The 26700-nt window shown below is 37.5% G+C and overlaps 3 protein-coding genes across 3 annotated transcripts; 1 reads left to right on the top strand and 2 right to left on the bottom strand.

The window, feature by feature from the left end:
• Nucleotides 1–2538: 2538 nt before the first annotated feature.
• LOC107046851 (programmed cell death protein 5) lies at nt 2539–8149 on the top strand. Its single transcript, XM_015269567.2, has 4 exons — nt 2539–2734; nt 7113–7224; nt 7296–7459; nt 7781–8149. The coding sequence occupies exons 1-4, from the start codon at nt 2669–2671 to the stop codon at nt 7826–7828; spliced, it is 390 nt and encodes a 129-aa protein (XP_015125053.1). The 5' UTR covers nt 2539–2668; the 3' UTR covers nt 7829–8149.
• LOC107046850 (protein disulfide-isomerase TMX3) lies at nt 7893–11203 on the bottom strand. Its single transcript, XM_015269566.1, has 4 exons — nt 10968–11203; nt 10606–10694; nt 10371–10534; nt 7893–9534 (listed from the first exon to the last, which is right to left on the bottom strand). Exons 1-4 carry the CDS (start codon nt 11008–11010, stop codon nt 8541–8543), a joined length of 1290 nt encoding a protein of 429 aa, XP_015125052.1. The 5' UTR covers nt 11011–11203; the 3' UTR covers nt 7893–8540.
• A 2281-nt stretch (nt 11204–13484) lies between these two features.
• Nucleotides 13485–18596, bottom strand: LOC107046849 (protein disulfide-isomerase TMX3). Its single transcript, XM_015269565.1, has 4 exons — nt 18404–18596; nt 18085–18173; nt 17848–18011; nt 13485–16350 (listed from the first exon to the last, which is right to left on the bottom strand). Exons 1-4 carry the CDS (start codon nt 18444–18446, stop codon nt 15360–15362), a joined length of 1287 nt encoding a protein of 428 aa, XP_015125051.1. The 5' UTR covers nt 18447–18596; the 3' UTR covers nt 13485–15359.
• Between the last annotated feature and the right edge of the window lie 8104 nt (nt 18597–26700).

The raw sequence follows: 26700 nt of genomic DNA on the forward strand, positions 1-26700 counted from the left end.
ACGTACAGTAAGTCCAGCTATTTTGTTTTCGGGGAAAAGGCTTTTCAGCCAATTTCCCGTTTCCTCATCAGTGCAGTACACAATTGCGACACCTTCTCTTTCCCAGACACCGTTGAAGGTGGGTGCTTTCACCCCGTCAGGTAACGCCAGAATGGCCCTCTTCAGGAGTTTCTTCACCTCCGTTACCTCTTCAGTGCCCAGTTTCTGATCCGGATATGAGTCCGGCATAACTGCAAACTTGAATGAGCTCGTAGTGTTCTGAGCATATGTGCCCTGGTCCTGCATTCTCTTTTCTTTCGGTCTGACTGAGGGGCTTGGCGTAGTACGCTCTGATGGAAGGCGTTTTATTGCCTTCCTCGTAGCCCCCTCCCCCCTTCCCTCATCGACCTTCGCTGCTGCATCCGTCAAGGTTGCAATCGCCCCCGAGGTTTGATGCAGCATCGCTCTCTTGCGACGTCTTCTCTCGGCTCCACTCAGTCTGACCCGATTCACATCGGTACCAGACTGGTCAGCCTTCTCAGACTTCGTGTGTTCGCCATCGCTGGCCCCACCCGAAGTTGCTTTTTCAATATTAAGATTTTTTAAATTGGTTTCCATTTTAGTCCCACGAGTACCGCGGTTAAGCGTTTTCACCTGGTGCCTTGCCGCGATTGCTCAGGGCTTGGCTTGTCTCGGGTGGGTTACACCCGAGACTACTCTCAGAGGTCGCCCAGGTTTCTGAGAGGCACCGTTAGCGACACAGCTCCCCCTGTGCCACGCATCCTTAGGCACGGTATGGCCGAGGCCATGGCTTACGCCGCTCACACACATGGATTGGGTGGACTCCTCTTAGCGACCGCGGGCAGCGGTAGTCCTTAAGACCTCCACCGCCCGCGACCGAGCCCCCTCACTACGACAAAGTGGGAACCCAGTAGAGGGGGCTGTTCTTACTATACTTGACATATTAATATTCTGTCCGATACCTGCCTCACACTTTTACCATAACATTACGTGGTATCATCGATACTTTGCGTGAAAATACTTTGAATTATTTTTTTTCGATTTTACTCCGAGACTTGGTCGATACTTGGCTTTGAAACACTGCGACCGGTGACTGTCTCATTTTTGTTCGATTGATTGACGAGGTTCTTACGATACTTGCCATTTAAATATTCTGGCCGATAGCTGCCTCATAATTTTACCATAATATTACGAGGTATCATCGATACTTTGCTTGAAAATACTTTGAATTATTTTTTTTCGATTTTACTCCGAGACTTGGTCGATACTTGGCTTTGAAACACTGCGACCGGTGACTGTCTCATTTTTGTTCGATTGATTGACGAGGTTCTTACGATACTTGCCATTTAAATATTCTGGCCGATAGCTGCCTCATAATTTTACCATAATATTACGAGGTATCATCGATACTTTGCTTGAAAATACTTTGAATTATTTTTTTTCGATTTTACTCCGAGACTTGGTCGATACTTGGCTTTGAAACACTGCGACCGGTGACTGTCTCATTTTTGTTCGATTGATTGACGAGGTTCTTACGATACTTGCCATTTAAATATTCTGGCCGATAGCTGCCTCATAATTTTACCATAATATTACGAGGTATCATCGATACTTTGCTTGAAAATACTTTGAATTATTTTTTTTCGATTTTACTCCGAGACTTGGTCGATACTTGGCTTTGAAACACTGCGACCGGTGACTGTCTCATTTTTGTTCGATTGATTGACGAGGTTCTTACGATACTTGCCATTTAAATATTCTGGCCGATAGCTGCCTCATAATTTTACCATAATATTACGAGGTATCATCGATACTTTGCTTGAAAATACTTTGAATTATTTTTTTTCGATTTTACTCCGAGACTTGGTCGATACTTGGCTTTGAAACACTGCGACCGGTGACTGTCTCATTTTTGTTCGATTGATTGACGAGGTTCTTACGATACTTGCCATTTAAATATTCTGGCCGATAGCTGCCTCATAATTTTACCATAATATTACGAGGTATCATCGATACTTTGCTTGAAAATACTTTGAATTATTTTTTTTCGATTTTACTCCGAGACTTGGTCGATACTTGGCTTTGAAACACTGCGACCGGTGACTGTCTCATTTTTGTTCGATTGATTGACGAGGTTCTTACGATACTTGCCATTTAAATATTCTGGCCGATAGCTGCCTCATAATTTTACCATAATATTACGAGGTATCATCGATACTTTGCTTGAAAATACTTTGAATTATTTTTTTTCGATTTTACTCCGAGACTTGGTCGATACTTGGCGTTGAAATACTGCGACTGGTGACTGTCTCATTTTTGTTCGATTGATTGACGATGTTCTTACGATACTTGACATATTAATATTNGTTAGCTCACACTATATACAAGTAATTCTCATTCCTCCGTTTTAATCCTATCAGCGCCATCTCCCATGTATATCATCAACTGACTTCGTCGATAGGGAAGACTAAGTTGACAATATCACTACGTTTCACCCTCTTGTATTTACGTGTTTGTTCAGTTGCCGAATTTACCAGATCTGTGCTCAGTTGCGGATGTGTTCAGTTGACTGTGTCCAGTTGCACCCATCCCGATTGACATTTCCAAGTGTTCCAAGTATTATTTGGAGTTGATTTTTTACAGTAAAAAAGCAACATTTTGTTGAACAATGGCTGATCCTGAGCTTGAGGCTCTCCGTAAGCAGCGGCTGGCGCAATTACAGTCACAACAACGGGTAAGAAAAAATTTTGTAAGAATGATCACTACAACAAACCGCCTTCTACTTTTCTGCTGATAATTAATTTTTATGTAAAATTGATTATTTTCAGTCTTTTACACTGTAATTTGCTAATTAAAAAGTAGAAACTTTATTGTTTTCATTATTCAATTTAGAGGATTACTCGAATATTTGCTCATAAATGGAGGAAAAGATATAATTGGAGGTTATGTGAATGATGAATTCAAGAGCATGCACTTTTTAATTTTTCGCTTTTATTTATTGATTAGTAATAAAGTTCTCACAGCCACGGCCAATTACATGACTAAAACTATAGTTTATCCAAATGTAACTGAATTTGTAAGGTTCTATTTCTTACACAATGATACCGTAAATTAAAATTGAACGTGACAGTGACCAGAGAAATATAAGTCTAAATCATTTCTGGAGTAGGTACGTCAGTAACAGAGTTTTAGCGCTTTATACGTATTTTTCATGAATGACTCAAATGAACCATTAAACTCGTCCATATGACTTTAACGATCGAACAATAAATTCACCCCAACACTTGCTTGGTGGGTCGGAGCAAGCAAATGTAAAAACGTGCAAATTACTCAGAGATAATGAGAGGGGAGAGAGAATTTGGTCTAAAAACCATTTGTCCAATGATTTTTGGTCCAAAATTACTTCATCCAAAAATACATTTCACCCAAAAATCACTTGGTTTAAAAAACATTTTGTTCGCTGTATTATACATCCCATTCGACCTACATTAGAAACTAAAGGAGCAATGATCCGAAAACTGCATATATAAACCCACTATAAACACGGGTAAAACCCGAGGAATCTCAATCCAATTATTCCTTAATAACGACACCGATCCAGAATAACGTGCACACGATCAGGATCCAAATCCAGTCCATCAGTGAATTTATAAATAACATCAGAGACAAAAACAAGAAGGGGTTCGAGCCTATCCGACGGAAGGCACGTGGCCATTACTTTTTGCGTCATTAGTATCTTTCTTTTTTTTATTTCCACCAATTTTCTTTGGTAGTAAGCTTACCACATGCTACCGGGTGTCTACAGGAAAACAAGGTAACCACATGCTATACCGGGTGTCTACAGGAAAATATTCAACCTTTCAATGAAAAAGATGTATACAAAAGATTAAATATCTCCGAACCTGCTCGGTTGCTTGCGCCTATCCAAAATACCAACTTTCAGTATTGCTATAATCATACAAAATTTCAACTTGCTATCCCCATTTTTTTTCAACTTATCGTGTGTACAAGAATCACAAAAAGTTAAAAACGAAAAAAAGGGATATCTCGGAAACGTTGTATGAACGAATATATATATTTTGATTGATCGAGATAATGGCTGCTGAGACGAATATTTTGAAAAAACAAATTGAAATCCGTCAAGTAGATCATGAGATATATGAAGAAACATGTTTACACAAAAGCTTGCATATCTCAGGAACTGCCCGACTAATTGCGCCTATTCAAAATCTCAACCTTTAGTATTATAAGAGCTAAAACCATACCAAATTTCAACTTGCTATCTCCTTTTTTCTCAAGTTATCATGCGTACAAGATTTTTCATGAAAAACGGAAAAACGGCAATATCTCCAAACTGCGTATTAAAGAGTCTACATAGAGGCCAACGAGACGAGTATTTTTAAAGAAAAAGTTTTGAAATCGGTGCGGTAGTTTTGGAAATATTGAGGAAAAACGAAATTTAAATAAGTTGTTATATCTCAGGAATTACTGGACCGATCGGGCTGAAACAGGGCGCCAAAGTTGAGCTCAATAATAGCTACAATGAGCCAAAATTTCAGTTTTTTATCTAAAAATTTCACCGTATTTATGTTGAACTTTCTTAAAATTAATCACCAAAAACCGAAGTTGTCGGATACACATGACCCTAAAAACATCATTTCTTCACATTTCATAAGAATTATGAAAATGTCTGGACCATTTGCAATCAGAATTAGAAAAACGAAAAATCGGTCAAAAGCAAGACTTATTCGGAAGCAAAAACACTAAAGATAGGACTTTATAAAGTGTTCCACATTTTTTGACGTGATTTTATTGATTTTGGAATAGGTAGGAGTAGAACTAGAAACATTCTAAATATTAATTTGCAAGAAAAATCTGCTGAAAAATATGGATAGTAAATAAATTACATGATTTCATAAATAATTTACATACATTTTTTACGTGATTTACCCGGATGCATTTTTCTTTAACCATTAGACGAAAACAAACCCGAGGAATCTAAACTGAACCACCTGAATCATCTTTGATTAGACAAGAAAATGGACGACAAAAAATTGGACTAAAAGCATTATTGGACGAACTGACCTTACACGATAAGTAATTGGACGAAAGAACTTCGACCAAAAGTACCGGACCTAAATGAAAATAGCTCAGAATAATCTACGGTGGCTCGTAACCCTTTAATTATGAATATAATTACTATTTCTTCCCTTTACAGCTCGAGCACCGTAAATTTGAATTGATTATAAGGTACATTTCATGAGACATACTTTGAGTATTTCGTGCCGCTTCCACTCTAATTGCGTTTATTTTGCAGACGAGTGATTCTAGAATGAAGTGTCAGAGCGATTTTTTGTGTCTGCTGAAATTCATAGCCAAAAATAAGTTTTTGCATGAAACCTACGAGTTTTAGATATATTGCAAAACCATCCTCATGATTTGATGACATATCTACGTACACTGAGAAAAATATTGTCATAATATCACAAAACTAATTTCTTGCGCCAAATATCCCATCTCTTGAGGATAAGAATACTGGATAATAGTATGTCAGACAATGTCAGATTTCGGTGAAGTGTTCATGATTTGAACATGAACATTTCATGACAAAGTGAGAATTTCTTGCCACAAGAAATCGGTGTTTTTGTGTTGTTATACATAAAATAAATCTTTGAATTTCCTGACACAAATAATTTTATTCGTTAGTTAAAAACTCAAATTATTCCTCCCATTCGACTGCTCACCGGATGTTCCCTACAGTCTTTGCACATTCCTCAATTGCTTACCACATATAAAAACTTACACGAATATGCGCGCGTGACCAAGGGATGCTACCTTATTATTTTCGGTTAACTCCATCGAACATGAAATTATAGGTAAGGAATCAGTCACGCCTGCGGAGTCAATCAGAGTAATTCTCCGCTGACTCCTGTCCTCGAAATGAAACTTTTATTGTCAAAAGAGTTTTTGCCAACGCCGTCACCCATCCCTTATTCACGAAAATTTTCTCGAAAGGATTTGGACCGGTACACCGTGCAAGTAAAATTTGCGGCAATATTATTTCGAGTGCAGTAAATCCCATGAACAAACGCGCACATCTTCGTGGTTCGCGAGTTGAAGTGAGCTAGGACTCAGGGTGAATTTGAACGCTTTGGATTATTAAAATAGTATTCTCATTATTAAACTATTAGGACATGTGAAATTGGTTATTGAATTTGTGGAAGAATCGACTCTACATTAAATGGGCTTGGATATCAACGGATATCCATATTAATTCGAATTTTGGACTAGACGTGATAAGGGTGAGTACTTAAGTAGTTTTCGAAAGTTTCTATTTGTAAACTTGTTCGGTTGAAATCATCTATTTATATTCCCAATTTGTATCTCTTCTCCCTCTCCCTCTCAGAATTTGAAAATTGTTAAGAAGGATAAATTCCTATGTAACGAAAACAAAGAAATATTCGATGCATTAGTCCACTTATTATAAGAATTAACTGACGGTCGGGTCTTATGTCTTCGTGCCCGTATAACTTCTTCACTTTTAACTCATTTGATTTGTGTAGTAAAAGTTTTGGAAAACCTTCATACATTAAACCCTAGATCCTCACTTGAATGGACTTCTAATCACTTCTTCTATTGTTAAGAACCCTCTCCAAGTCTAGCTATCCTGGGGGATGTCTATCTTTAAGGTTGGGATCCAAAAGAAAAATTAGGTGGAGGTAATTTCTATGCAGGGAAGTAAGTCATAGAGATTTATTCCATAATTTCGTGCAATCAGACTCCAGTTGTTTTGTCAGTGTCAGAAGATGAAAAATGACTAAAAATACTAAGAGCTTCGATTCAGTGAATTATGAATCAGAGACTTTCATATTGAATGAATAAACAGTTCATGCAGAGGAAAATATTCAGATGTTAAAAAAGACATCATCTCGTCATTTAGTAACTAAAACCTACCATAAATTGATTGAATATGTATGCGATGTTTTTCGCTCAAGAAATGATTTTTGTGATATTATGTCGATTTTTCTCTCAGTGTATACCACTTCGCTATAAAAATCTCTAAATTCTCACACGCTTCAATCCAATTAATTGATCAATTTGTTATTGCCAAGGGAGGTAACAATGCCGAAGATCACGAAGCACAACAAGAGAAACAGCGTCAGATGGAGGACATGAGGAATTCAATCCTAACACAAGTTCTGGATCAATCAGCGAGAGCTAGATGTGAGAAACCACAAATTTTATGCCCTTCCTCTGTTTAAAAATTATATTTTTCATTAATGAAATTATAATAGTGAACACATTATCCCTGGGAAAACCAGAGAAAGCCAAAATGGTGGAAGGAATGTTGCTTAGTATGGCACAGAGAGGACAACTACCTGGAAAACTGGGAGAGAAGGAACTCATTAGTCTTCTGGAGAGCGTGAATCAACAGACACAAAAGAAAACAACAGTCAAAGTATTGATTTCACTCCTCTTCTCTTGTTTCATTTAGCATTTGCGTAAAAAAAATGTCACGCCTTTTTTTATATCTTGTCAAAAATGGAATTATTTAAATTAAGAGTAGTTTTGGAAGGCAGAGTGATAGAATATTCTCAGTTAAAGAATTATTTACTTACTGAAGACGTCTCTTGACATTTTACTCTGGATTCTTTGGAAATAATGACAAAATTGGTACTTTTAACTTATTACTCATCTGATCTATGACTTCATCGTAAAAGTATAGGATCAATCAATTTTTTCTCTATCTCATTCATCATTTATTCCACAACTGTTTCAGTTTGATCGACGAAGAGCAGCACTGGACTCTGACGACGATGATTTGTAGCAGGATCTCTTCGAAAAACTCCAATTGTAAGACTTCAAAATGATGAAATGATTTTTAAAATACCTACGTTATACTTCTCTCTTTTATTAAATTTTAGTTACTCAATTCACGTCACAGATTACAAATGAATCACGATACAAATATTTCAACCATAAATGAATCTCTTTCTCAATCACAAATTTTATATACTTAATTATTAAGAAAGAAAAAATTCAAATGGAGTCGACAGATTCTAGTTGTCGAAGACTTGTGGAGTGACTCAGGTGGAATGCATAAATACTCTCAACAAAGAACAAATACATTAGATAAATACTTAAACAATTCTCATGCACACATTTTCATGATTTTCCTCAATCAAGAGTCTTCGAAAAAACAAAGAAAACTTTGTTCCAGTGTAAAAACAAAAAAATGGCCATACAGTAAGAGAGTCGTAGAAAGGTCAAGTCGATGTACATTGTAATTGTAGAATTATCTCTGTAATGAGTGATTTCTGGAGAAATTGAGAGGAAACCTTATTATAGGAAATCCCCTTTGTCAATAAAAACAGTCTCAATATTATCTCTTGAAATCCCTCATTCTCAAGATAAATGTACAATGTAAAGAATCTCATCTCAAACATAAACCTTTCTACCACTCCACTACTTAATCCTCAGTATTGTCATTGAGATCATTCTATGTAAAAATCAGAAACTCCAGTACTCATTCAACCCTCTTAATCCTTCTTCATGTGACTGCTGTCTTCCTCCTCTTCTTCTTCCTCGTCCCCAGCGTCGAGAATATCAGGACAGCAGACTCCATAACAAATCAACGAGAAAAACAGAGCTGGAAGTCCAAAAAGAACCATCGTCAATATGGGATTTCCCTTCCACATCGAAGCAAGTGTTGTTCTCATCTCGAACCACGACCTGTAGACCTGCACTAAGATACCGCTACCCCCATACCTCGGAGCAGTCTCATTCCTGATGTGTTCCAAGAACATTTCAATGACATGTGGAGTTAATTTATTCGGGTCATCGTCTGGTATATGGTGATGAGTCGTGCTGGTGTTAATGACGATTAAACCGGGCTTTGGCATCTCCATCATTGCAATGCTGTTCACCAGCTCGGGATTCGCGATCCAACCGAATTGAAAGTGATCATGATATCTCTCTCTTTTCTTTCTTATTACAGACTCTACCATGTCACGAAACTCCAGCATGTCTGGAGCTACATCTTCAACTGCATTTTCCTCTACAACTGCCAGTACTAAATACTTATTTGTCAGAAATAATTGGTTTATGTTGCCTCGAGTCACTTTTGGAAACGTAGAAAAACGTTCTGCGTTCACCCAATTGTACACTGTGGCGTTTAGCTTCTCAAGGTCACTGTGATTGTACCCTGTGAAATTGTAATGAACGTTTTCCTTGTAGATGAAGATCGAGGGGAGCTTTTCCACGGGGGCGTGCTTGTCCACCACTGCGGGATGGGTTTGGTAGAAAAATGCGTGGGGCTGGAAAGCATCTGCTGTCCTGTGGTATATGTCCCATAAGTGACCCGATCGTTCGCCTACGTATAAGAAATATAAACCTTGGGAGCTTTTTATCATGTCGAAACTTTCAGTTTTTGTGATCTCTTGCACTGGAGGACCTGTGAGGCGAAGGGAGAATTTGACTATTTCTTCCCGCGTGCGGTCACCGTTGTAGGTGAATTTCCGTTCTCCTTTCAAACTGCGGAAAAAAAGGTGTTTTGTATTTACTGAGCTGATTTTGCTTGTTTCAACATGGCAAATTATTTGTTTAATAGTAATAAAAAAAACCCTCATTACCGGGACTCTGTCGGTCGTAGAGTTATGTTTACGCCAGGAATCTTGATCAAATTTCTGATATTTTGAGCCAAAACTATCCCATATGTGGAAAATGACATCGTTTTTGAAGACTTAAAACAATGTAACATTGGCTGAAATTATATTTTTAATGACGAACGTCAATATCTCTTAAAGCAGAACCAATTAAGTAGGTCCTGTTCAGGCGAACGGCCACGTTATTTTTTGACTACATTTTTGGATTCCGAAAAACAAAAACAAATCACAGTTCGCCTGAAATCTGCCCAATCACAATTCATGAATCTTTAAAGATGGAATGATGGACCTTTCCGCCTTTCTCAACTAGAGAGTGGAATTGAAGATTCCTCTTCAGAATTACTTTCTCGTCAAAGTATTGATCCAATCATGCGATTATATTCAAGACAATATCAGGATATCTTAGGGTATGAAATTAAAAAATCATCTAGCGTGCGATGGCATAGAGTCAGAAAATCATGGAAAAAGTCGAGTTGTTACATTTCTTTGTCTCCAAAATTCCATCGCAGTTTCAGTCCAAAAAATCACAGAATTTTTCTCAAATATGAAAAATTTAGATTTTTCAAGTATGAAAAATTAATGAACATCCATGGAATCTAGTCTTCAACTTAATCTGTGCAACTTTTGAAGGTGGAGAATGGGTTTTTTCTCCAAAAATAGTTTTTATGTTTACCTATTTTCTCTCAAAAAACCTATTATACTTACAATAAAATAGTAGGAAAGCCTCGAATTTTAAAATGTTGAGCAACGGCAGTGAACCTTGTGCAGTCAACTCGGCCGACTCGAATATTGCTGGCATAGAGATTCTGAGCAACATGAGCCCAGATTGGATCTAGTCTCTTGCAGTGCGCACACCAGGGTGCATACATCTATTGAGACAGACAATTCCGTGAGCATTTGCAAATAACATGAACTGATTTTTAAACGAATGAGTTCTTACCATCACAAGCCATTGCCCCTCCTTGTGAATGTCAAGGAATCTGTCACTGAGTTCTATTACCCGAGATGCTGCTGTACTAGCAACAAATGCTGCGAAACCATGAATTATTATGAATCAGCATTAATTGCATTTTTCAAAATTTGGTCATTGTACTAAATCCAGTGAAATACAGTTTAGAATAGACATAAGTGGAACTAATTAAATTAGACTGCCTTAATATTTGTTTTTATTGATCCCTGAATTGGAGGTTAGTGTAAATAACATTTCGATGAGAATCATTGACTAACAATCCATAAAAAAAGTGAAAGTAGAGTCTTGAATGTGAAAAAGAATCAAATATTGTTGTTCAACAGTTAACTTACCACAAAAACAGTTGAAAAACACAATTTTGAGGACTGAGACCATTTCGTAAGTGCCGAATGTGGAAAAAAATCGTGCTCTTTTATTTAATTATACAAAAACCACCTGACCGAACGTCTTAAAATATTTCTCACATCCGCACACTCATCGCCGTACACCTCAGCATTAATTTTGTATTACTAAACTATCAAAAACACTGTAACATTCGACACCCCGTTTGACACATTTTTACAGGGTGGACGCCATTACAGAGGGGGTAACTACCCGGCAGTTTTTGAGATATTCAAAAAAATTTTCATACTTGTATCGAGATACCATCAGCAATACAATTTTCAGGTTTCAACATTTATCATTTTGTTACGAAAACTGCACAATCATAAAATTCTATTCATTATTGTAGATTATATTAAGTATTGAATTTATGATGAGGTTTTAAGATCTAGTTCTGCAATTATGTTGAAGACCAGTGTTTTCGGAAAAAAAATGTCAAGCCCTTTTCTGTAGTCGAAAAAACGTGTAATAATTGAAAGAAGAGCGACATTGAATTAGATTGACGGGGGGGGGGGGGGTATGAAATGCTAAATTTCACTGAAAATTTGATGGAATTCTAAATTTTTCACCAGTAGGAATATGAAAATTTATCCACTTACCTGACTTTTCGATTAATACATGAGTATTCCGAGCCAAATGACGCAAATTGTAAATTATCATTGGAAATACATTTGTTGCGTTTAAACTATTTTGATCTGCACTAAGAGAAAACTTGACATAATATCGCAAAAATCATTTCTTGAGCGAAAAACATCGCATATATATTTGATCATTGATATGGTAGGTTTCAGACAAGAAATCAGTGCTCTTCGGGCCAAGGAGGAAGTTACTAAATGAAAAGGTGATGTCTTTTTTCGAGATAATATTCCTTAAAAGACAAGAATAGTTTGATAAAAGGACAAGAAGATATTGCTTCCCTTCGAACTCAAAGCAATCGAGCGTAAGTGACTGTTATATTTTTTTAATATCTGGAGGTTTTTCTCCGCATACATTCTTTATTCATTCAGTATAAAAGTCTCCAATTCATGATTCAATGAATCAAAGTTGTTAATATTTCTAGTCATTTTCTCATCTTCTGACACGAAAAAACCGATTTCTTGTGGTAAGAAATTCTCACTTTATCATGAAATGTTCATGTCCAAGTCATGAACACTTCACCGAAATCTGACATCGTCTGACACATTATCCGGAATTCTTATCCCAAGAAATTGATCCTCAAGAGATGAGATATTTGGCGCAAAAAATTAGTTTTGTGCTATTATGACCATATTTCTCTCAGTGCGAGACAGACTTTGCTTGGATTTTGACGAGTCTTCTATCGACGATGGATCTCCCCAGACTAAAAAAAATTTTCAGTTTCTCCATGAGGTGGTTCAGCTCAGTTCAACTTCGTGGATAATCTGAGTTTTTCACTTCAATCAATCAAGTATTCGCACAAGCACTAGTTTGATCCGTCGCACTTGAATTACCTGAAAATTATTTTATTGTATGTTATTTTAATGTCTGTACTGAGCACCCCAATCATAGTTTTATGAAACTGTGTTATACTATGTAATTTAATCACACATATGAAAAAATTCAACAGAAAACCTTTGTGAATTCGCTAGAAAATTCTATTGGAATTTTGTAGAAATTCTATGGGGATTCTATTAAAGTTCTAGAGAATTCTCGTTGAAATTCCATTTCCTTTTTGCTCAGAATCTATTAGATATTTAATAGAAAAAAGTCAACAGATTTCGATTTTTCTGTTTGAATTTTTCCCTTGAGCTTTTTGCTATTAAAAAATCTCTATTGGGCACGGATTTTCTAAGATTTTTCCCTTATATGTTGTTTTGTTTTGCATTGCAAGATCCGAGTGACAAAAATTTGGAAAATTCATGCCCGAGTATTCTTTTAGAAAAATTCCACGAGAATATTCATATAGAAAAATCGAAATCTATTGACTTTTTCCTATCAAATAACTCATCGAATCAGCGCCAAAAAACAAATAGAATTTCACCGAGAATTCCCTAGAATATCAATAAAATCCGAATAGAATTTTCCAGCTAATTCGATAAGTTTTTCTATTGAATTTTTTCATAGGTGCACTTTCGAATTCTTTGTTTTTACGAACTCCCTCTGTAAAGGCTGTGTACTCCCCACGTTGGTATTTTTCATGAATAAATTATTCATTATCGATTAAAAATACAGGAATATGTTTACCTTCATATTCCTGATTTTTCTAAATTCTCATGGAATAATTGAACTGCAATGGACTGTTTCCATTGATTTTTTCATGAAATTGTGATTTGTCAGTGACGAAATTCGTCGAAAATTCAGTGAAATTTTCACGTGATACGAATTTCCAATAAGTGTACTAGAATGCAGAATGAAAATGAACTACGACCATTTCATCCATTTTTTCACTCGTTTACTCATTCAATCAATTTAATTATTCAGTAAAAATGTTTTACATGTCAGCCAAAAAAAAGAAACAAACATTAAAAAACTTTCAACACATCCAAATAAGTTTGTCATAAAATTATTGTTCTAATTGAGTTTTGAGAACGTTGCAAAGGATCAGAACCTACTTAATATTGAATAACAACGATACAAAACACTTTCTGCAAGAAAATTCAAGAAAACCAATAGATAGTTCAAATCGGAGATGAAACCCTACCATTATACGCCCTGGACGCTCCTCCATTTTGTTTATTTAAAAGAGCCTTTCATTTTCTACAAAATATACACTAAAAAATAATGAACACAATATCTCGAAGTTCACAAAAACGTATTCTTTCAATGTCTTATAGCAAAAACATTCAGACATTTTATATTGAGAGCCATGGATTCAGCGAAAAAATGTCACGCCGGACGAGAAATAGTTTAGAGCGACGCACAATGGATCCTTCCAAAAATTCGTTACCCTCAGGAGCAATGGTGAACAATGTGTGCAGAAATTCATTTCATTTCAAAATCTGAAAATCATGTAAGAAACCAGAAAAAAATCGAATTCCACCTCATAATTTTTAAATTGATTGATTATGGAAAGATGTATATACTCGCTGCTTGATCTTACGATTTTATGTAGTCGTAATGCTTTTACAGTGAATTGGCATGGAGGCCAAAAAAAAGAAATCGTCACATAATTGACTTACAACTACCTCAAATGGAGTCAATCATAATTGTGCAGACCAAGTATACAAAAATGTATGACAAAATCAGGGAGCATTCAAATATTACGTCACGCGATTAGGGGGTGAGGGGGGTCTGCATTTCGTGACGGCTGCGACGGAAGGGGGAGGGGGCGTTGCTTAGATTGTGATGTCACGCCATATTGTTTTTTTTTTCAATTTCAAACTTCAGGAATGCATCGTTTTGTCATTTAGTCCGTAGGACAGCGTTTCACGGTCGCTGCGCGTCCATGAATCGCGGTCTACGGACAAATGACAAAAAATAATGCCCGTTACCCGGCCGAAAAAAACTTTTCTAGCTCATATTATTGCAATCCTCCCCTTCGGCTCGTGTTGTAAACTCATATTCGCCAGAAAAGTTTCTTTCGGCCTAGTGACGAAATAGTACTATTTTTTATCCGTCCCTTCCACGAAAAGGAATTCGGACATCAATCTAGAAACAAAGCTAAAAATGTGAGGTTTATTATGCATGACTCTGCAATTCGAAAGAGCCAGCAGCGACACTGTGGGTCATGGCAGTTATTCCAAATGTGCGTTCTATGCGAATTGCCGTCAACTGTCAAAAGGAACTTTTGGCAGTCACATGTAATATTGAAGATGACGAAGATGAAGAATGGAGCCATGAAGCGTTCATTGATCAACAACATCTGCTTGTACCAGGGTTTTCAAATAACCTTTCACTCATTTTAACGAAAATTCGTTTGACTTGCTCATGAGACTAATTATTTGAAGATTTTTTTTTCTCTCAAGTATCCAAACGATTTACAAACAGAAATTATTATTTGAATGCTGTGATAATAAGTTGGCATATTCAGAAAGTATCGAAAAAAGAGCTGATTATTCAAGTGCTTTTTTTTTACCTTAAAAAAAATAAATATAAAATTGTTTTCTATATAAAGTAGGGGGGGGGGAAGTCGTTGATTTTGTGACGTAATATGTAAGGGTGGGTTCACGCTTGTGCCGGTCTTGTGACGGAGGGGGAAGAGGGGGTCTAAAATGTCCAAAAATCGCGTGACGTAATATTTGAATGCTTCCATCAGCTCCACTATGTTGGTAAAACTATTAAGGATAGATGTTTAACGTCTCATCTTGCAGCTCGACTTCTCAATCTCTCTCAGGTACGAACTTGATGTCAACATTGTCGTTAACGTATTCCACCCCTTTGTGACTTCATTGCGAATGAGGATGACTGCTGAACTCATCTTCCTCCTCTTCATCATCACCCTCAAGAGTATTGGGACAGCAGATTATATAACAAATCAACGAGAAAAACAGAGTGGGAAGGCCTAAGAGAACAACCGTTAGTATAGGATTTCCTTTCCACATCCCGATGAGAGTCGTTCTTATATCGAACCACAATCTGTAGGCCTGTACAAGAATGCTGTTGCCCCCGTACTTCGGAGCAGTGTCATTTCTGATCTGCTCCAGAAATATTTCGATGACCTGAGGTGTTAATGTCCAAGGATCATTCTCTGGTGTGTGATAATGGGATGTGCTGGTATTCACCACGATTAAACTGGGCCTCGGCATCTCCATCAATGCAATACTGTTCACTAACTCGGGATTCACGATCCAACCGAACTGGAAGTGATCGTGATATTTTTCTCGTTTCTTTTCTATTACAGACTCCACAGTGTTACGAAACCTCAACATATCTGGGGCTACAGCTCCAGAAGCATTTTCATCGATCACTGCCATCACTAAGTACTTATTTGTCAGGAATAATTGGTTTATGTTGCCTCGCGTCACTTGTGGAAACGTAAGGAAACGTTCTGCGTTCACCCAAGTGTACAATGTATTGTTGAGCTTTTCTGGGTCAATCTGATCGTCCCCTGTGAACCCGTAATGTATATTCTCCTTATAGACAAGGATCGAGGGAACCTTTTCCATTGGAGCGTGGCTCTCCACTACTGCAGGATGGGCTTGGTAAAAAAATGCGAAAGGCTGGAAGACATCTGCTGTTCTCTGGTAGACATCCCAGAGATCACCTGATCTCTCTCCTATGTATAAGAAGTATAAATCTAGAAAATTTTTTATCTTATCGAAATTCTCGGTTTTTGTGATTTCTTGTACTGGAGGACTGTTCAGGCGGAGCGCAAATTTTACTATTTCCTCGTGAGTGCGGTCACCGGTGTAGATGCTTGTTTTTTCGCCTTTTATACTGTGCAAGGAGAAAGAAGAAGTGAAAGACATTATTGCGATCGGTATATTCATATTGTGTATTATTCCCAGGGTTATTTTACTCGGTCAAACCTTAAATGTCTTAAGGTATAAATTACATGGAAAGCAGGATGCTGTATACTATCTTTCGACTTTCGAACCTCTATACGAGGGAAACAATCAAATAATGAATGTATTCATCTCGAAGCGATGTAAATTAACCCAGGAATCAGGGATTTTGGAGAAATAAAATACTATCTAATTGTCAAGGATGCGACAGTTCACTAAATATATTTTAGCTTCATCAGGCTCTTGACTCAATCAATGTTTAGTCACGCTATTAGTTAAAATTCTCGTGTGGAAAATTGTCACTTGCATTGTAAAAAGTTGAATACAAAATTATAAACGACATACAACAATCATTGAACGAAGTTCACCCGTCAAAACTCTTCAACGACAACGTCAATCAAATAATTAACTATGCTCAAATTAAAAAATTCGGAGGCCTACGGACTCGAAGTCAGGATGGATATGATCCCGCATCTCCAGTTTGCCTCCGGAATTTTTAATTCGTGCGTTGTTAATTATTTGATTGTTTCCCTCGTATAGAGGTTCGGAAAGTTGAAAAATAACATATAGCATTCTGCTTTCCATGTCATTCTATACCTTAAAACATCCAAAGTTTGACCGAGTAAAATAGCTCTGGGGAAAATACAGAGAATGAGGAAGGAAAAGAATTTTAAAGGTTCATAGCAAGTATTAAATTATTTCACAAATGACTTGTGTTTGTCAATTTGTTAGTCGTTATTACGATTTTTGCGTGCAACAAGAACGGTATAAGATCTATTTTGTATAAAGGATTCTCATAGAAAGTTTTTGTCATAAAATATATTTTAAAAACTTATAATCAAATAAGGGATGTCCCTCTTGACTTTTGTAACCTTGCTGTACCTTGCGACTCTTATGGCCTTATTTTGTAGATTTCTATAGACCTCTTTGTCACAGGTACTCTTATAAGGAAGCACTGTTGGAAAAAAATGAAATTTCAGGTTTCACTGAGAATTCAATGAAATTGCAGACTTTTCACGGGCATAAAGACGAGAATTCCTTACTTCATTTGAATTTCCAATTTACTATGAATATTCAGTGTCGAATTGCATTGAATTTTCAGTGAAATCTGAAATTTCATGATTCATTTCATCTAAATCGCATTCAGTGTCACTGTCCTGAAAATTCAAGAATATATTTACCAGAATTTTCCGGTTTTCTATTCATTTTCAAGGACAAATGGAACGAAAATTTACAGTTTTGTTTGACTTTTCGACAAAATTCTAAATTTTCAATTTCAACAAGATTTCCTGAAATTTCAGTGGAAATTTCCGGAATTTGGCATAGAAAATTCAGACAAAAATTTTTAACAGTGAAGGCCAAATTGCTTCGATCATATGGTGTAGGAATTTCGAAATTTCTCTTGAGTGCAGTAACTCGTGTTACTTACAATAAAATAGTGGGAAATCCTCGAACTTCAAAATGTTGAGAAACACCAGTGAATCTCGCGCAGTCAAGTCGGCCTACTTTGATGGAAGTTGCATCGAGATTCTGCGCGACATGAGCCCAGACTGGCTCCAATCGTTGGCAGTGAGTGCACCAAGGCGCGTACATCTATTGAGCAAATGATTTCATAAACACTTGCAATTATAAATGATAAATTTACATGTAATGTAGTTTTCGCTACCATCACGAGCCATTGACCCTCCTTGTGAGTATCCAGGAACTTGTCATCGAGTTCAATCACGCCAGATGCGGCTCGGTTAACAAAAAATGCTGCAACAATGTTAATAATGTGAATTAAAATTCGTAGAATTTTTCAATATTTATCCTTCAACCTTCAAACGAATGAATTTAATTCAATTAAACAGCATCAATATTGGTTTTTATTCATCGCTGAATCGGAGACTGAAGTAAATGACATTCCAATGAAGATTATCAATAGAGAAATTCTATCACAAATAACGGAAAAAATTCATAGTACTGTTGTGTAATGATTAGCTTACCAGAGAAACAGCTGAGGAACACAATTCGGTGGACTGAGATCATTTCATATATTCGAATGTAGAAAAAATTGTGCTAATTTCTTTAATTATACAAAAAACGCTGATCAAACGGCTTGAAATATTTCTCACATGCACATACTCATCATCGTGCGCTTCAGGATTATTTTCTGGGTATCAAAACTGTCAAACTCATTCTGCCATTCCCCACCTAGCATTCTTATGGAGGGTGGACGCCATTACAGAGGGGGTAAACAACCCTCACCCTGCAGTTTCAGCGGCATTCGACATTATTTTAAATCAGTCCATACGCTAGGGGTCAAAAGGTAATAAGTCTAGGAGTCAACTTTGGCTTTTTAAAAATGTTTTTTGGGTTGTAGAATCCGAATTTGTTTGTTGGTCTTTACCAAACTCATAAATTCAAAAGTTATAAACAACTTAATTATTTAACTGCGCATAACTCCAGAAGTGTAAGCCCCACAACAAAAAAGTCTGTATAGAAAATACCCTTCTCGTCAAGACAAATCCATTGATTTTTGACTTCGAACAATAACGGAGATACAGCTTTTTTCAGCCGGGGCGTGAGCATGCGCCCATGTCACGTGCGGAAACGATATAGTCCATACGCTATATGCTTTTGTCCTGCAAATGAGGTCCACGGCTGAATTTGATTAATTTTTGTCAATTCGAGAGTGTGTGGTGTAAACAATTTAATGGTTTCAACGCGCATAAAGGGATCGTAAGCCCCATAAGAAAAAAATGTCCCCAGAAAATATCTGTGGTGAATTGCTAAACTAGGATAAGTATTTTTTTTCAAAAATACGTTTTTTTTTTTGTTAAATCACTACCCAACAAATTGTGGAACCGATTTGGCAAAAAAAAATTATTTCTAAAAAAATGCTCTCATCCTAGTTTACTAATTCACGACAAATATTCGTTTCGTTGAGACGAATCTAGTATTTTTTACCTTCACTGGATTCGTATTTTACACTCTCGAATTAGTGAACATTACTCAAATTTACTGTCGTAGACCTCATTTTCAGGGCAAAACCAGAGCTAGCATATATTGATTGCATCGTTCTCTGCACACGGAGAGAAATATTCAATACACATTACCGGAAAAAGAACATAAAAATTACGTTTCGAAACGTAGTCCGCAAGCGAAGTAAAATTCAATAAAAAGTGTGAGTCGGGACTGAAATTGTACGAATCACCACGTAAATTCTACGATTAGTTCCGTAAAAATTCACCACTCATCTGGTGAATGAGTGGTGAATCGCTGATTCAGGAATCAGGATGATTCTCCATATTTATATGAACGTAAAATTAGCAGGTCCTGAAACCACTATTGATTCTTTCAATAGAGGCGTTCGACTGATCGGTGAAGCAGCTGCATGCTAATACTAGTGTGGGTGTCGGTAATTATGGTCTATACATCTACATTATTTTATTCATCCAACAGTTTTATTAATTCTTTGGTTCTGACAGAAAAATCGTAAAAATACTATTTATATCCAGCATCAATCAGTACCGTCTCTTGACAGTTCCACTGAATCTTTTTCACGTTGTGTCCCTGATGTCCCTGGTATTGCCTGCTCGTCGCTCGTTACTGTGTGCGGGATGCTAGTAAAATCTTTTGGTTGTTTACGATTTTTCTTCATTTTCTTGGTGTCCTGTTCATATGTCTGCTTTGTACTTTTTGGAAGCCGCTTAACTGCATTTGATTTTCGTTTCTCACAATAGCGATCGGTATTGAGTTTTGTTGCTATCATTTGGTGTACTTTGGACTCCCAACCGGCTTTCAACCGTTTTAAGGGTGCTTTCTGCTGTATTCGCTTTAGAATCGCTGAAATACACATTAGATCGGTTCAAAACAGTATTATTATTATTATTATTATTATTATTATTTTACACGTAAAAGAGATCGCTGAATGATCTTCGAGGGCTCCGACTTCACCTCGAAGATCACCCAGTAAGCTAAGCGATACAAACTAGTCCTAATCGCTCTGCAGCAGTGCTCCCTCTAACTAGAGGGTGAGCTCTACTGCAGTCCGGAATCATGCTGCTTAAGCAGCCGGAGGGACCCAAGGATGACAGCCTTCTGCATCTAGCCAGCCAACATGGAGGCATTTCGCCTACACGCTAGGATCACTTCAAGCGCAGATACAAAGGACTGCTTCATTCCGCCGAGAGAGCCAATGATCAGGACAATGAGCTTGACCCTGAATCCCCGATTCAGCTGACGCAGCTTAAACAGGAGCGGTTGGTACTTGAGCTGCTTGTCCTCTTCTTTAATTGATATATTGCTCTCCACAGGAGCCGAGAACTCAATCACGTAAATGATCTTGTCATCAAAATCGAAGAGGACAACATCAGGCTTCGTCGCAGCGATAGGCCTGATGGTCGCAAACGAGAAGTTCCAGAAAATCTTACACCTCTCATTCACGACTACGGATTCAATATCCCCTGGAGCATGAGGCAGCACCGGCGTTCTGTCTATCCCGTAAGAGTGCCGCAAATGATAATACAGCACCCTCAAAGCCGCATTATGACTTGCCGCACGGGTAAGCCGACAGAAGATGCATCAGAGTTTCTGGGGATTTCTTGCAAGCCCAACATCGAATGTCCGGAACATGCTCCCCCATAACGCGACTTCGATAGACTAGCCCGAATAGAAATTTTAGTACTTGGCTGGTCAGGCCCTGGTCCGCTGTGCCGTAGAAAAGATTCGACCCTGTTACGGTTACCACATGAGACCGAGACTCGATCCGAGACTGGTTTCCACAATGTTCAAGGGACCCCCCATTCCTCCCTCTGTCGTGAGCCGATTGAAAAATCATTATCTTACTACCTAAAGAACCTCTAAATAATCAAAAATAATTAACAAACTCATTTGTTAATTACTAAACCACTCTCGTATCGCTACTCTCGTCCGAGACTCCATCCGAGACTGCTTTCAGCAATGTTTAAGGGACCTTCACATACCCCGTCCACCGATAGACGCTCCAAAAATGTTTTTCTTGCTACTCAAAGCCCTTCTAACTAATCGGAAATGATTAAATAATTAATTTGCCAATTACTTAACCACTCTCGTATCTCTACTCTCGTCCGAGACTTGATCCGAGACTGCTTTCAGCAATGTTTAAGGGACCCTCAATTACCCTTTCTACCTACTTTGGGTCCACAAAGGATTTTCAACTTATCTAATGCACCCTCAATTAATAAACAAATTGATTTGTGAAGGCGCAAACAACTCTCGGATGCACTCTCGGACGAGAGTCTTTACTGGAGTTTGGCGCCCTAACCTCCGAAAATCCGAGAGTCGAATGAGTGTCCATTCCGAGAGTCCCTAGTCTCGGACTGATCCACCAGGGGTGCGATTCAAAACATTTAAAAAAGTGCAAAAAATGAGTCGATAATTTCCTCGCCTCGCAAGATGAAACTTTCTTTGCGGAAGGCATCCGTGAATTACCTAACAGATGACTGAAGGTTATTTAAAATGATGGAGATTATTTTGATGAATAAATGTAGTTTATTTTTTTTCAAAAATGAATTTTTAATTTCTTGCAGTGTCCTAAAACTTATTTGTACACCTAATACAACTATACTTTTCTTTACAACTTTGTTATGAACCTCCCTATTCACTGCTTTTCTCATTACACCTTTCATTTCACTTGATTTTTTTTTACTCACCTGTGACTTTATCGATTTCTTCATCGGTCAATTCACGCCCTTCTTTACGGAGCTGCTCCTTGAATGGTTTCTCGTACAAATTCTCTGGTTGCTCATCTGTCCATATCTGTTTCATCACCAGATTACATCTTCGAGTTAGAGTCTGAGTTTGACTTATCTTTGACAGTTTAGGAATGGGTGCTGAGAAGGTAGAAGTCACTTTCACCTGTTTCAAATACGAATTTCGTTATTTTCATGGCTATATCCATAGCTACCAAACACTCGAACATCATCGACAATAGTAAAAAGCATGGCAGTGACTAGGTTTATAGTTCATTCATTGCATTGCATCAACTTAATCATTCTGCAGGATTGTATACGCTTCCTGCGTTTCAGTACAGTTACTCTTGAAAATTGTGGAGGTAGGATACGCGGAGATTATTGCAATGATCATAAAATCAAAATATATGTTTCGTACCAAAAAAAAATATATTAGAGATTTCTCGTAACATGTCGAATGTCTCATCAATTATCAACAATCTAGGTTTTTATAAAAGTTTTCAAATTATTCAAAGTTTAATATTTCAAGAATTACTCCGGGCCAATTCCCCAATTCTTCGAATCTTGCCAGCTGCATCTAACAATTTGAAACTAAATTTATTTTCCTCAAACAAAAAATCGCAGCAAATCCCTCAACCGTAATAAAATCCATTTTCGAGTTCTTGAAATTTCCCGTCTTTCAAAATATTCTTCGGATTTTTCCCGTCTATTCTAAATCTCTCTGACCGTAATAAAACATTGTCTTTGAAAGCAACATCTTCAGATATTTTACAATTTAATCCGTTTCGTCGCGACGGACGTGTTTTCCCTCGGCTTTGCGACACTCTTTCAAAAGACAACAAAATTCAGCTCGTTTATGATCTAGTCCTCCGCCTCCATTCAATAGCTTTCACCCAAGACCGTTTATGACTTAATCCCTTCCAGACGAATTTTCGGTCGCATCACCTAACGGGTCTCTCTACCTGAGTTCCACGCCACCCCAAACATAACAACACTGAGTTACTCCACGCGGACTCCCCCACTTTTCTCACCTTTGAGGTCAAGACAATTCGGACTAACTAATCACATCACTCAAAATTCATACTTCATCAATCCGAAGATCCTACTCCCCTCCACTCACTAATTTAAAGCTTCAAGAACCACCCCTTGAATTTTCTCCTTTCTAACGAAAATATTTTTCACTTCTCGACACTTGAACTCGAAAATTCGTGAGAGTAACAACCTCTGGAATCGTACGTGATTACAATTCTACGAGACATTCGGCATTCGTTTAATTTTGACGACGCGATAATTATTCAAATAAAGTCTTAATTTTTATTTTTCTCAAACAGTTATTAAGCAAAATAATTCGCGAATTTATTATCTGAGATTAACATTGAAAAACAAAAACATTTATATACGAAAGCATTATATACGAAAACATTTATTAATCGACAATTATGGAAACGATATTTAACCATAAGTGAATAAATAAATTTTATAAAATAAAAGTCGTGAGTTTTTCGAGTGAGTTTAATTATTAGCTCGAAAGTATCGATTATTGCTAGGTATTCGATACAATATATATCTGTATACGCATACCTTTTCTATCGATTTTCCACCCGATTCTTCTTTTCGATCTGCTTTTTCGTCTGCTATTCCCTCTGTTTTATCCTCTTTCTTTTCCCACTCTTCAAGCGCCTCCCAAACAGATGTCTTCACGCGAAAAATTTAATCCGTCATCCTGATTGATTCGGTGCTCATAACAGTCTAACTATTTTTGCTGTGATTTTAACGTACTTATTATTCTTTTCTCTACCAAGAAGGATCTATTTTCCATTCTCAATTTACGATTTTCCTGCTCCAAATATGCTATTTTTGCCGCTGCTGATAAATTCATATAAGCCTAGACATAAAGTATTACGATTGAGTTACAAATTATCAGCTGTTAGTAAGGATTTTTTTGGAACGTTATAATTTTGCAATTCTATGAAATTGATTCTCCCCACCTATGTAAAAATATGTATATCATCTATTAGCGGATACTGGATAAGTATGGTAAACAATATATAGATAACGTATTATAAAATATTGGTTGAATAGAACACATCAATGAAGCACATTATGTTACTCACATTCTTGTCCATCCCGTCATTTGCGGTGTCAAGTGAGTCGTTCTTCTCAATTTGATTTTTGTTCTTGGAGTCCTTTGATTGTGATAATTGCTCCTTCTTGAACAGAAAACATAATAGTGAAAAGGATCTAATGGATTATGGAATTAATCATGAATAGTATTGAACTGCATTGGAAGAGTCCGAATAGCATAGAGCATTTCAAAGAATAATGAAGTCCTCGATGATTCATAGGTTTCAGTCTTCAACACAATCATCATTGTCAAATCATTTTTTACACCAGAAATGAGCTTAATCAACACTGGGAGAAGTACTATTTTTTAGAGTTACCTGCTTGTTCAATACTCGTTTTTCCCCTTTAATCTTTGCCTGTAAATTGCGATCATTGAGAATATGACTAGCGAAGCCATTACCCTCCATCGAATGGGGTGTGAAAACGTGTACCGTCTTGATTGTTAGAGGTTTCTGGAAATATATCATACATTTGTAGAGGATTCAAACCAATCTGTTAATATTACACATCCACAACATTGAAAATGAATGTTCACCTGACGAATCGGATATGAATTACTCTGATTGGATTCGAAAGAGTTTGACTCCCGTACTGGCTGATCCTCAATGGTATAGTTCCTGCTATTATCACCTGGATCTCTCTAGAAACAATGAGTTTAAATAGAACTAACGACAACACTATTGATGACATAGTAGGAGTGAAACATCCTTCGTGTATAGATTCATACGTATAGCCACTCCGGTCAATACACCATTCATAGTTACACTAGTCGGAATGACAAGTAACGGTACAACACAATTGCGGGACGATGAGAAGTGTTGAAAATCTATCTATCAATCTATTTTATGAGTTTTGAGGCTTTCGCGGCCAATATTATTATTCATTATGGTGGCTTCCGGAGGGATGCCGCGTCTAGATTCAGATTTTTGCCGACGTTTCGCAAACATTTCAGTCTGCCTTATCAGGGCTATTAAAAAACCGGGAGGACGGTGTGCCAAATTGGATTGGTTTGGTATCCTCGATCCCTATTGAGATTGTTCGGATGTTTTTGGATCTCGAGACCTTCGCGATGTTTTCTGGCGAAATATCCTTGTCAACTGGCAAGCATTTCTGTCTTGTCATATTGAATAGAGTGTCCAGTGTCCATCCAATGTTCAGCCAGTGCAGATTGCGAAATATAGCCATTTTTTGCATACCGTTGATGTTCTTTGATCCGTGTACTGATCCTCCTCCCGGTTTCACCAATGTACACTTTTCCACAAGAGCAAGGGATTTTGTACACCCCTGGGAGACTAAGTGGTGGCTCCGATCCTTAGTACTGGGGAGCATTTGTCCAATTTTCGTTGGTGGTTTGAAAATTGTCCTGATGTCATGCTTCTGTAGTACCTTGCTAATGCGATCGGTCGTACCTTGAAGATACGGGAGAACAGCCGTTTTCTGATGTTCTACTTTATCAGCAGGTTCACTCTCAGCTGAGTTCTTGTTTTTCAGCCTGTGCAAAACACGGTGGACTTGTTTGCTCTAGTATCCATTGTTATTCAATGCTTTATCTAGATGTTGAACTTCGGCTTCCAGGTATTCAGGCTGGGAAATAGTGAGAGCTCGGTACATAAGACAGCATATCACCGAGTTCTTTTGAGAAGGGTGATGGTGTGAGGAGGCGTGGAGGTATCTGTCTGTATGTGTAGGCATTCGGTAGACTCGGTGACCAAGACTTCCGTCCTCATTACGATGCACTAGGACATCTAGGGCGGGAAGAGACTTCTGTTCCTCAATCTCCATAGTGAATTTTATGCTCGGATGTTGTGAGTTGATAAAATTCAGGAACTGAGGCAACGTGTCCGCTCCATATTTCCAGAGGACGAAAGTGTCGTCGACATACCTGAACCAAACAGAGGGTTTAAGAGGAGCTGATTTAAGAACTTTGTTTTCGAAATCTTCCATAAAAAATTCCCCAGGGCTTTTCGCTTGTCTTGCCGATCAAATTTCAAAATTCTCTAGAACTGGTTATGAAATTATAGAATTCTGTAAAAAAAATACAATTGATCATTAATAACTATCTCAGTGCATTATTATGGAACTTTGAGGTGGAAAGGGGGGACGGGGCGTGTTACGACTATTCTTTGCCCCGTGTGGTGTGAAAAGCATACGCTCATTTCCGTTTTGCATTAAGACTACAGGGGATTTCCTGTCTCACAAGCCCATGAGTTCTAACCATTGTTCATGAGTTCATTTATTCATTTTCCTGATGATAAGACTCGAGGCAGTATTTACAAGGTAAGTTTTTGAATTGTATAGCTATAGAGTATAAGATGGAAACAAATTGATATTTGATTATACAACTAACCTGAGTGACAACCGTTGAAGTTTCCTAAAGTAAGGCCACGGTTACCATTGGCTTATGAGGTTCTAATCCTTCCTGGGGATGTCTTGAGGTTTTTTTT

This window comes from Diachasma alloeum, unplaced genomic scaffold, assembly GCF_001412515.2.
Source record: "Diachasma alloeum isolate Michigan unplaced genomic scaffold, Dall2.0 Dall_scaffold_02422, whole genome shotgun sequence".
NCBI lineage: Eukaryota > Metazoa > Arthropoda > Insecta > Hymenoptera > Braconidae > Diachasma > Diachasma alloeum.